General features: G+C 44.3%; 1 protein-coding gene across 1 annotated transcript in view; it reads left to right on the forward strand.

Annotated features, from left to right (window-relative positions):
- Nucleotides 1–13,187, forward strand: part of LOC308144173 (uncharacterized protein) — a 78,873-nt gene that overhangs the window by 48,814 nt on the left and 16,872 nt on the right. The window contains exons 32-39 of the mRNA XM_080515231.1: nt 907–1,011; nt 1,152–1,259; nt 4,777–4,887; nt 7,974–8,090; nt 8,194–8,304; nt 8,399–8,503; nt 8,571–8,675; nt 8,785–8,889. Of these exons, the coding sequence (XP_080371357.1) occupies nt 907–1,011; nt 1,152–1,259; nt 4,777–4,887; nt 7,974–8,090; nt 8,194–8,304; nt 8,399–8,503; nt 8,571–8,675; nt 8,785–8,889 (867 nt within the window). The remainder of the gene's footprint in view (nt 1–906; nt 1,012–1,151; nt 1,260–4,776; nt 4,888–7,973; nt 8,091–8,193; nt 8,305–8,398; nt 8,504–8,570; nt 8,676–8,784; nt 8,890–13,187) is intronic.

The raw sequence follows: 13,187 nt of genomic DNA on the forward strand, positions 1-13,187 counted from the left end.
CCTGCACTACACTACAGTCCTCTGCACTACACTACAGTACACTACACTGCACTACACTACAGTCCACTGTACTACACTACAGTACACCGCACTACACTACAGTACACTGCACTACAATACACTACACTACACTACAGTCCACTGTACTACACTACAGTACACCGCACTACACTACAGTACACTGCACTACAATACACTACACTACACTACAGTACACTGTACTACACAACAGTCCACTGCACTACACTACAGTCCACTGTACTACACTGCAGTCAACTGCACTACAATACACTACACTGCACTACACTACAGTCCACTGCACTACAACACACTACACTGCACTACACTACAGTACTTTGCACTACACTACAGTCCACTGCACTATACTACAGTACACTGCACTACAATACACTACACTGCACTACAGTCCACTGTGCTATACTACACTACAGTACACTGCACTACAATACACTACACTGTACTACACTACAGTCCACTGTACTACACAACAGTCCACTGCACTACACTACAGTACACTGCACTACAATACACTACGCTGCACTACACTACAGTCCACTGTACTACACAACAGCCCACTGCACTACACTACAGTACACTGTACTACACTACAGTGCACTGCACTACAATACACTACAGTCCACTGTATTACACTACACTACACTGCACTACTACACAAAACTGCCGTTTTATTACAGATTCACTGTGCTTTGATAGAGGCCAGTGGGATGTATTTATCTGTGTGTGTGTGTGTGTGTGTGTGTGTGTGTGTGTGTGTGTGTGTGTGTGTGTGTGTGTGTGTGTGTGTGTGTGTGTGTGTGTGTGTGTGTGTGTGTGTGTGTGTGTGTGTGTGTGTGTGTGTGTGTGTGTGTGTGTGTGTGAGATCAGGTTGAATACAAGAAGAAGTACGAGCAGACTAAATGTCATTACCACGTTGCCGTGGATACGGCTGAACAGCTCCACCACAAGGAGAACGCTGTGCTGCACAGCCAGGTGCGACACACACACACACACACACACACACACACACACACACACACACACACACACACACACACACACACACACACACACACACACACACACACTCTCTCTCTCTCTCTCTCTCTCTCACACACACTGCTGCGTTCCAGGTGAAGTACCGGGAGGAGTATGAAAAGAGCAAGGGTCACTGTCAGATGGAGTTTGGAGACACGCCGACATACAAAGTGTCCAAAGAGGCTCAGAAGCTGCAGAGTCAGGTAGATCTTCACGTTCTCCACTCTCTACACTTACTTCATTTGGTCAGGTAGATCTTCATGTTCTCCACTCTACACTTACTCCATTTGGTCAGGTAGATCTTCACGTTCTCCACTCTCTACACTTACTCCATTTGGTCAGGTAGATCTTCACGTTCTCCACTCTCTACACTTACTCCATTTGGTCAGGTAGATCTTCACGTTCTCCACTCTCTACACTTACTCCATTTGGTCAGGTAGATCTTCACGTTCTCCACTCTCTACTCTTACTCCATTTGGTCAGGTAGATCTTCACGTTCTCCACTCTCTACACTTACTCCATTTGGTCAGGTAGATCTTCACGTTCTCCACTCTACTCTTACTCCATTTGGTCAGGTAGATCTTCACGTTCTCCACTCTCTACTCTTACTCCATTTGGTCAGGTAGATCTTCACGTTCTCCACTCTCTACACTTATTCCATTTGAACAGGTTTATGGCTGAAGCAGAATTCCAATCACCAAATCAACAAAAGATTCTCAATAAGAAGATGTCAAACAGCAACTTTAAGCACAATTTGGGATTTTTAAAGGGGTCCTATAATTCTAAATGGTTTTCCAAATGTAAAAATTGTCCCCTTACCTGGAATGATGCCCCAAAAGTAAAGAGCTTGTTTCAGTTTTTAAAAAGTGTGTCGCTCCAACCAGCTGATCAGAAACCAAAGTGGAATACAGTAGAACCTGTGAGGAGTGGACCTGGTCAGAGGGACACCCTGTACTGGACGTCACTGAGCACCCACTGGTTTAACTCTTAACACACCCTGAAGAGGGGACACACCCTGAAGAGGGGACACACCCTGAAGAGGGGACACACCCTGAAGAGAGGACACACCCTGAAGAGGAGACACACCCTGAAGAGAGGACAAACCCTGAAGAGGGGACACACCCTGAAGAGAGGACACACCCTGAAGAGGAGACACACCCTGAAGAGAGGACAAACCCTGAAGAGGGGACACACCCTGAAGAGAGGACACACCCTGAAGAGGGGACACACCCTGAAGAGAGGACACACCCTGAAGAGGGGACACACCCTGAAGAGAGAACACACCCTGAAGAGGGGACACACCCTGAAGAGGAGACACACCCTGAAGAGGAGACACACCCTGAAGAGGGGACACACCCTGAAGAGGAGACACACCCTGAAGAGGGGACACACCCTGAAGAGAGGACACACCGTGAAGAGGGGACACACCCTGAAGAGAGGACACACCCTGAAGAGGGGACACACCCTGAAGAGAGGACACACCCTGAAGAGGGAACACACCCTGAAGAGGAGACACACCCTGAAGAGGGGACACACCCTGAAGAGGGGACACACCCTGAAGAGAGGACACACCCTGAAGAGGGGACACACCCTGAAGAGGGGACACACCCTGAAGAGAGGACACACCCTGAAGAGGGGACACACCCTGAAGAGAGGACACACCCTGAAGAGGGGACACACCCTGAAGAGAGGACACACCCTGAAGAGGAGACACACCCTGAAGAGAGGACAAACCCTGAAGAGGGGACACACCCTGAAGAGAGGACACACCCTGAAGAGGAGACACACCCTGAAGAGAGGACAAACCCTGAAGAGGGGACACACCCTGAAGAGAGGACACACCCTGAAGAGGGGACACACCCTGAAGAGAGGACACACCCTGAAGAGGGGACACACCCTGAAGAGGGGACACACCCTGAAGAGAGGACACACCCTGAAGAGGGGACACACCCTGAAGAGGAGACACACCCTGAAGAGGAGACGCCTGCAGGACAACGGACAGGTTTTCTTGGAACATTTCAAGCTAAGCGACACTGAAAAGGTCAAAATCCTGATTATGGGACTATTCAGACGTGGTGGTGTCAGGAGATGAGTTTTCAGGCGTGAATATGGCACCTACTGCAGCACCTCCTGCAGCACCTCCTGCAGCACCTCCTGCTGTGTAGCTCCTCTCCACTTTCCCTAAGCAGCAGAGAACATCAGGCCCGTGGGCCCAAACCCACCCAGAGGCTCCATCTGGTCCCAACAAGGAGCTTCTGGAGGATTTATACTTTGTATTTATATTTTGACGTTTCACTGTATTTTGCACCAGAATGTTTCATTAAGATGGACTTTATGTTGAGATTGTAATCATTTTCAGTATGAACTGTACCAAGGAGACCACGTGAAAGTGTTGAAAAGCTGGATATGACTCCTTTAAGTAAAACGTGCTCTGCTCAAGCAAGAAAGCCAAAGTGCAGCCTCTGTATGTGTTTGGGTTTTAGAATCAGAATGTATTATTATATCGATACATGTAAGGAAAAGGAAACAGGGAAAACGCAACTTCTCTGAACCGCTCTGACTCCAACTCCGCCATGGCTGTAGTGAGGTTCCTCTGCACATGCTCAGTAGAGACCATCAGAACAATGTTCCTCCAGAGTGTCATGACTCCCAGTCCTTGTTCTCCTCACTTGGTAGTTTTACCATAAGAACAATCCAACTTGGTAGTTTTACCATAAGAACAATCCAACTTGGTAGTTTTATTTTGACAGTCGCCATAATAACAATCCAACTTGGTAGTTTTACCATAAGAACAATCCAACTTGGTAGTTTTACCATAAGAACAATCCAACTTGGTAGTTTTATTTTGACAGTCGCCATAATAACAATCCAACTTGGTAGTTTTACCATAAGAACAATCCAACTTGGTAGTTTTACCATAAGAACAATCCAACTTGGTAGTTTTACCATAAGAACAATCCAACTTGGTAGTTTTATTTTGACAGTCGCCATAATAACAATCCAACTTGGTAGTTTTACCATAAGAACAATCCAACTTGGTAGTTTTACCATAAGAACAATCCAACTTGGTAGTTTTATTTTGACAGTCGCCATAATAACAATCCAACTTGGTAGTTTTATTGGTGGTCTGTCCACTAGAATGTCTGTGTTCTCCTGTTATTAATGTTTAGAACTCATTGTTCTGTGCTGCGTGTGTGTGTGTGTGTGTGTGTGTGTGTGTGTGTGTGTGTGTGTGTGTGTGTGTGTGTGTGTGTGTGTGTGTGTGTGTGTGTGTGTGTGTGTGTGTGTGTGTGTGTGTGTGGTTTCACTACAAAAACAAACAACACCAACTAATGGCACGACATGTTAACTGCATCGCTTTCAGTGTTTCTGCCGTTAACGTGGAAATGGACATTGTTATCAAAACTTTTCTATGTAAACTCAAAACTTGTCTGAAACAAAAACAGGTGTAAACTAAAGAGCCTGATTTTAGAATCATTTGAATTCTGGCATCATGGACCCAAGTGTTGGTCTTCACATACATACAGTACATACAGTACATGTTGATTTTCTTCATATCAGCAGAAAAGTTGCAATAATAGGTAACAGTGTGTAAAAGCTGATCATAAAAACCTGATAATCGACTGACGATCTTTCTATTAAAGGACACGAGGCAGAAGTTGTGTGTTGGGCTCTGAGGGTCACAGTGCTGCTCCCTGACCTTTGACCTCCTCCTCTCAGATGGAGTACCACAGGGACTACGAGGAGACGGTGAAGGGTCGAGCTCTGCTGGATGTGGAGCAGACGCCCGGGTATCGAACTGCCCGCCATGCCAGCCGCCTGCTGAGCGAGGTAACACGCCCACTTCTCCACCAACCTTCTTTAACTCACACACTTTAACTTCCTCCTGGAAACACGTTTTTAGATCCCTGGACAACGCAGTGTCCACCGTTTCAACTTTTCATGGAGTTTAAACAATTGCTATCCAATATCGCATGTTTTCAAACAAAGTGTTCCATTTTTCTATTCATCGGTAAAAGATGGTAAAATATCTTAATTTTCATTTACAAAACATGAACATTTATTTTTCAATTTATGGATTTTCTTTATGCATAGTGGTTTTTTTTGTTTTGTTTGTTTGTTTTTTTTACATATTTCCACTGATTTTTATACACGGGGCAAAAAAGTATTTGGCAGCCACTGATTGTGGAAGTTTTCCCACTTAAAAAGATGAGAGGTGTTTAATTCTCATCATAGGTGCACTTCGACTGAGAGACAGAATGTGAAAACAAAATCTAGGAACTCACATTGGATGATTTTTAAAGAATGCATTTGTATAATGGTGCAGAAAATGAATATTTTACAAATATACATATATAATATATAGATATAAAATATATACAAATATAAATGAAATACTAATAACAAAAGTTCAACTCAATACTCAGTAATGTAAGTGTGGCTGGCAATGACAGAGGCCCAAGGTTTCATGGACGTCTTCTCAAGGTTTTGCAGATCTTCTCTAGAGCTCTCAACTCCCTCTCAACACTCTCTCAACACTCTCTCAACTCTCTCTCAACTCCCTCTCAACACTCTCTCAACTCCCTCTCAACTCTCTCTCAAGTCCCTCTCAACTCCCTCTCAACTCCCTCTCAACTCCCTCTCAACACTCTCTCAACACTCTCTCAACTCCCTCTCAACACTCTCTCAACTCCCTCTCAACTCCCTCTCAACACTCTCTCAACTCCCTCTCAACTCCCTCTCAACACTCTCTCAACACTCTCTCAACTCCCTCTCAACTCCCTCTCAACTCCCTCTCAACTCCCTCTCAACTCTCTCAACACTCTCTCAACACTCTCTCAACTCCCTCTCAACTCTCTCAACTCCCTCTCAACTCTCTCAACACTCTCTCAACTCCCTCTCAACTCTCTCAACTCCCTCTCAACTCTCTCTCAACTCCCTCTCAACTCCCTCTCAACTCTCTCTCAACTCCCTCTCAACTCCCTCTCAACACTCTCTCAACTCCCTCTCAACACTCTCTCAACTCCCTCTCAACACTCTCTCAACTCCCTCTCAACTCCCTCTCAACACTCTCTCAACTCCCTCTCAACTCCCTCTCAACACTCTCTCAACACTCTCTCAACTCCCTCTCAACTCTCTCAACTCCCTCTCAACTCTCTCAACACTCTCTCAACTCTCTCAACTCCCTCTCAACTCTCTCAACTCTCTCTCAACTCTCTCAACTCCCTCTCAACTCTCTCTCAACTCCCTCTCAACTCCCTCTCAACTCTCTCTCAACTCCCTCTCAACTCCCTCTCAACACTCTCTCAACTCCCTCTCAACACTCTCTCAACTCCCTCTCAACTCCCTCTCAACTCCCTCTCAACACTCTCTCAACGCTCTCTCAACTCCCTCTCAACTCCCTCTCAACTCCCTCTCAACACTCTCTCAACTCCCTCTCAACACTCTCTCAACTCCCTCTCAACTCCCTCTCAACACTCTCTCAACTCCCTCTCAACACTCTCTCAACTCCCTCTCAACACTCTCTCAACGCTCTCTCAACTCCCTCTCAACTCCCTCTCAACTCCCTCTCAACACTCTCTCAACTCCCTCTCAACACTCTCTCAACTCCCTCTCAACTCCCTCTCAACTCTCTCTCAACTCCCTCTCAACTCCCTCTCAACTCTCTCTCAACTATCTCTCAACTCCCTCTCAACTCCCTCTCAACTCCCTCTCAACACTCTCTCATCTCCCTCTCAACTCTCTCTCAACTCCCTCTCAACTCTCTCTCAACTCCCTCTCAACTCCCTCTCATCTCCCTCTCAACTCTCTCTCAACTCCCTCTCATCTCCCTCTCAACTCTCTCTCAACTCCCTCTCAACTCCCTCTCATCTCCCTCTCAACTCCCTCTCAACTCCCTCTCAACTCCCTCTCAACTCCCTCTCAACTCCCTCTCAACTCCCTCTCAACTCCCTCTCATCTCCCTCTCAACTCTCTCTCAACTCCCTCTCAACTCCCTCTCATCTCCCTCTCAACTCCCTCTCAACTCCCTCTCAACTCCCTCTCAACTCCCTCTCAACTCCCTCTCAACTCCCTCTTGAGGGTCATCTCCTCCCAGTCCAGCAACCAAACCCCAACTCCTCTGGAGGGTCTCTGCTGTCGCCCACGGTGGAGTTGGAGTCTAGTTGTTTGAATGTGTGGCAGACGTCTTTTATACTGATCAAACATGTGCCATTAATACAGGTGATGAGTGGAGGATAGAAGACGAAGTAACAAGGCTTGTCTGTAGGTGTCAAATACTTATTTTATGCAAGAATTTAAAAATCATATGTGATCCAATGTGATTTCCTGTTTTTTTTTTTCATATTCTGTCTATCACATTTGAAGTGTACCTATGATGAAAATTAAACACCTCTCGTCTTTTTAAGTGGAACAACTTGGTGGCTGCCAAAAAGTTTTTTTCCCCACTGTTTATTTTAGGATTATTTTATATATTTTAATGGATTATTTTTACATATTTTCAGTAAGGAGTTTTATATATCTCAAGGGATTACAAACGTTTAGAGGAAATAAAAATGCTGATATTTAGAAGGATTTTAGAAGTTTTCTACATTTTATTAATTTAAAACATGTTTAGATTCCTGAAGTTATTTTAAGATTACCAATCAATAATATTCATATCCATTGATTCAGGATTCATGATATTTGAACAGATTTTACAACTGTTTAAAGACAATAAGTGAAAAAAACTAAGAAATTAAGAATAAAAAAGGATTTGATCGATTTACGTTTTCCTTTTGGGATCATTTCAATGTTTTTCTTCCTGGTTGAGAATCGTTCTCCCTCACCGGGAATAACATTTGTTCACTTTAGTGTGTGTTGGAGAAAACTCACTGAGAACACACACACACACACACACACACACACACACATTGCAGAAGGAGTACAGGAAGGACCTGGAACAGGAAGTGAAGGGGCGGGGCTTATCAGGCGTGGGATTACAGGAAACACCGGATCTGCTGAGGGTCAGAAAGGCCAATCAGATCCTGAACCAGGTAGCACTCACACACACACACACACACACACACACACACACACACACACACACACACACACACACACACACACACACACACACACTGTTGTTGTGTGGAGCAGAAGGAGTACAGGAAGGACCTGCAGACGGACATCATGGGTAAAGGAATGGAGCTGAGTGCTGACGTTCTGGAGGTGCAGAGAGCCAAGAGAGCATCTGAGATCCAAAGTCAGGTACCCACATACACACACACACACACACACACACACACACACACACACACACACACACACACACACACACACACTTCCGATGTTGGTGCCACAGAGGGCCTACAGACAGACGGAGCAGCTCAGAGAAAACTCGTATGGGACGGTGACCGACACCCCTGACCTGCTGCACGCCTCCTACCTCAAAGACGTTTACAGTCAGGTGTGTTCGCCGTCACCATGGAAACACACGTTCTGATGTCCCACTCACTTTGTCTTTCCCTGTGCAGAAGAAGTATAAGGACGAGGCAGAGCGCTTGAAGGGACGCTACAGTCTGCTGTCAGAGACCCCAGAGATGGAGAGAGTACGAGCCAACCAGAGACACATCAGCTCTGTGAGACCCGCTTTCATTTTAGACACACACACACACACACACACACACACGCCACACACAACTTCGGTTTTTTCCCGTCCCAGTCCAATGCCCCTGTGTTGCCCCCCAGCTGCAGTACTGCTGGGACTCCAAGCTGATGAGAGGTCTCATATCGTCGGTCACAGAAACCCCTGAAATCGTACTGGCCAGAGAGAACGCCAAGAAGATCAGCGAGGTGGGTTGCATTAGCATTATCCACAGCTAAGAGCTCACTGTGAGCTTACCGTTGTTCAGACATGCTATCTTGAGCATTACTAAAAGCTCTGACTTTACCGTGCACATTAGCGTTACTCAAAGATGTGAGCTGACTGTGAGCATAGCACTATTCACAGATGGCTACGCATGTTAGTGTTATTTATAACAATAGCTTAATGTTACCCTTTATGATTGAGTAGTCAGGGAAATCTAAATCTAAAGAACCGATCTTCAAAGTCTTCCAAAATTTCTTAACTCTGCTCAATTTAAAGGCCTAGTGAACTGTAACCCCCTATTATGTAAAAAACGATAGTTGGGGTACAACTTGAAAGGTTCCTCCGACTCACCCCACCACTGTTGTCGCATAACAAAGTTATTTGAATTTTGAATCTCCAGCCGACCAAATCGGGGGAATCCTTCTATTTCGTGGCCATTGTGGGCGGAGCCTATGTGTGATGTCACAAGTTGGACATGATCTTGATCTGTTGTGTGGCGTTTATATTGGCTTGCGTTGTTTCCCTCTTAAATATTGAAGTTTTTGCAGTGTTTTGAAGTTATAGTCTGTGTTTTATGAGCCTTGATGAAAGATTGAGCCTGGAAGAGACCAGAGAGGAGAAAAGGAGGAGAAACAATATCCAATGTAGCAGGATGAAGGACAAGCTGGAGCTCAAGGTGAACTTGTCTTTTCTTTCACCACCGCCAAACACTGGAAACAGAACAGCACAACATCCAAACCTCGGCAGTTCCCCTCAACTAAACACCAGAGTTACTGTAGTCAAGACTAAACACCAGAGTTACTGTAGTCAAGGCTAAACACCAGGAGTTACTGTAGTCAAGACTAAACACCAGGAGTTACTGTAGTCAAGGCTAAACACCAGAGTTACTGTAGTCAAGACTAAACACCAGAGTTACTGTAGTCAAGACTAAACACCAGGAGTTACTGTAGTCAAGACTAAACACCAGAGTTACTGTAGTCAAGGCTAAACACCAGAGTTACTGTAGTCAAGACTAAACACCAGAGTTACTGTAGTCAAGACTAAACACCAGAGTTACTGTAGTCAAGGCTAAACACCAGAGTTACTGTAGTCAAGACTAAACACCAGGAGTTACTGTAGTCAAGACTAAACACCAGGAGTTACTGTAGTCAAGACTAAACACCAGGAGTTACTGTAGTCAAAACTAAACACCAGAGTTACTGTAGTCAAGGCTAAACACCAGAGTTACTGTAGTCAAGACTAAACACCAGAGTTACTGTAGTCAAGACTAAACACCAGGAGTTACTGTAGTCAAGGCTAAACACCAGAGTTACTGTAGTCAAGACTAAACACCAGAGTTACTGTAGTCAAGACTAAACACCAGTGTTACTGTAGTCAAGACTAAACACCAGAGTTACTGTAGTCAAGACTAAACACCAGGAGTTACTGTAGTCAAAACTAAACACCAGAGTTACTGTAGTCAAGACTAAACACCAGAGTTACTGTAGTCAAGACTAAACACCAGAGTTACTGTAGTCAAGACTAAACACCAGAGTTATTGTAGTCAAGACTAAACATCAGAGTTACTGTAGTCAAGACTAAACACCAGAGTCACTGTAGTCAAGACTAAACATCAGGAGTTACTGTAGTCAAGGCTAAACACCAGAGTTACTGTAGTCAAGACTAAACACCAGAGTTACTGTAGTCAAGACTAAACACCAGAGTTACTGTAGTCAAGACTAAACATCAGGAGTTACTGTAGTCAAGGCTAAACACCAGAGTTACTGTAGTCAAGACTAAACACCAAGAGTTACTGTAGTCAAGACTAAACACCAGAGTTACTGTAGTCAAGACTAAACACCAGAGTTACTGTAGTCAAGGCTAGACACCAGGAGTTACTGTAGCCAAGACTAAACACCAGAGTTACTGTAGTCAAGACTAAACACCAGGAGTTACTGTAGTCAAGACTAAACACCAGGAGTTACTGTAGTCAAGACTAAACACCAGAGTTACTGTAGTCAAGACTAAACACCAGGAGTTACTGTAGTCAAGACTAAACACCAGAGTTACTGTAGTCAAGGCTAGACACCAGGAGTTACTGTAGCCAAGACTAAACACCAGAGTTACTGTAGTCAAGACTAAACACCAGGAGTTACTGGAGTCAAGACTAAACACCAGGAGTTACTGTAGTCAAGACTAAACACCAGAGTTACTGTAGTCAAGACTAAACACCAGGAGTTACTGTAGTCAAGACTAAACACCAGAGTTACTGTAGTCAAGACTAAACACCAGGAGTTACTGTAGTCAAGACTAAACACCAGAGTTACTGTAGTCAAGGCTAAACACCAGAGTTACTGTAGTCAAGACTAAACACCAGGAGTCACTGTAGTCAAGACTAAACACCAGAGTTACTGTAGTCAAGACTAAACACCAGGAGTTACTGTAGTCAAGACTAAACACCAGAGTTACTGTAGTCAAGACTAAACACAAGAGTTACTGTAGTCAAGGCTAAACACCAGAGTTACTGTAGTCAAGACTAAACACAAGAGTTACTGTAGTCAAGGCTAAACACCAGAGTTACTGTAGTCAAGGCTAAACACCAGAGTTACTGTAGTCAACGCTAAACACCAGGAGTCACTGTAGTCAAGACTAAACACCACAGTTACTGTAGTCAAGACTAAACACCAGAGTTACTGTAGTCAACGCTAAACACCAGGAGTTACTGTAGTCAAGACTAAACACCAGAGTTACTGTAGTCAAGACTAAACACCAGGAGTCACTGTAGTCAAGACTAAACACCAGAGTTACTGTAGTCAAGACTAAACACCAGGAGTCACTGTAGTCAAGACTAAACACCAGAGTTACTGTAGTCAAGACTAAACACCAGGAGTTACTGTAGTCAAGGCTAAACACCAGGAGTTACTTTAGTCAAGACTAAACACCAGGAGTTACTGTAGTCAAGACTAAACACCAGGAGTTACTGTAGTCAAGGCTAAACACCAGGAGTTGCTGTAGTCAAGACTAAACACCAGGAGTTACTGTAGTCAAGACTAAACACAAGAGTTACTGTAGTCAAGACTAAACACCAGGAGTTACTGTAGTCAAGACTAAACACAAGAGTTACTGTAGTCAAGACTAAACACCAAGAGTTACTGTAGTCAAGACTAAACACCAGAGTTACTGTAGTCAAGACTAAACACCAGAAGTTACTGTAGTCAAGACTAAACACCAGAGTTACTGTAGTCAAGACTAAACACCAGGAGTTACTGTAGTCAAGACTAAACACCAGGAGTCACTGTAGTCAAGACTAAACACCAGAGTTACTGTAGTCAAGACTAAACACCAGAGTTACTGTAGTAAAGACTAAACACCAGGAGTTTCTGTAGTCAAGGCTAAACACCGGGAGTTACTGTAGTCAAGACTAAACACCAGAGTTACTGTAGTCAACGCTAAACACCAGAGTTACTGTAGTCAAGACTAAACACCAGGAGTCACTGTAGTCAAGACTAAACACCAGGAGTTACTGTAGTCAAGACTAAACACCAGGAGTCACTGTAGTCAAGACTAAACACCAGAGTTACTGTAGTCAAGACTAAACACCAGAGTTACTGTAGTCAAGACTAAACACCAGGAGTCACTGTAGTCAAGACTAAACACCAGAGTTACTGTAGTCAAGACTAAACACCAGGAGTCACTGTAGTCAAGACTAAACACCAGGAGTTACTGTAGTCAAGGCTAAACACCAGGAGTTACTTTAGTCAAGACTAAACACCAGGAATTACTGTAGTCAAGGCTAAACACCAGGAGTTACTGTAGTCAAGACTAAACACCAGGAGTTACTGTAGTCAAGACTAAACACAAGAGTTACTGTAGTCAAGGCTAAACACCAGAGTTACTGTAGTCAAGACTAAACACAAGAGTTACTGTAGTCAAGGCTAAACACCAGAGTTACTGTAGTCAAGGCTAAACACCAGAGTTACTGTAGTCAACGCTAAACACCAGGAGTCACTGTAGTCAAGACTAAACACCACAGTTACTGTAGTCAAGACTAAACACCAGAGTTACTGTAGTCAACGCTAAACACCAGGAGTTACTGTAGTCAAGACTAAACACCAGAGTTACTGTAGTCAAGACTAAACACCAGGAGTCACTGTAGTCAAGACTAAACACCAGAGTTACTGTAGTCAAGACTAAACACCAGGAGTCACTGTAGTCAAGACTAAACACCAGAGTTACTGTAGTCAAGACTAAACACCAGGAGTTACTGTAGTCAAGGCTAAACACCAGGAGTTACTTTAGTCAA

Source organism: Blennius ocellaris, assembly GCF_963422515.1.
Source record: "Blennius ocellaris genome assembly, chromosome: 19".
NCBI classification, from domain to species: domain Eukaryota; kingdom Metazoa; phylum Chordata; class Actinopteri; order Blenniiformes; family Blenniidae; genus Blennius; species Blennius ocellaris.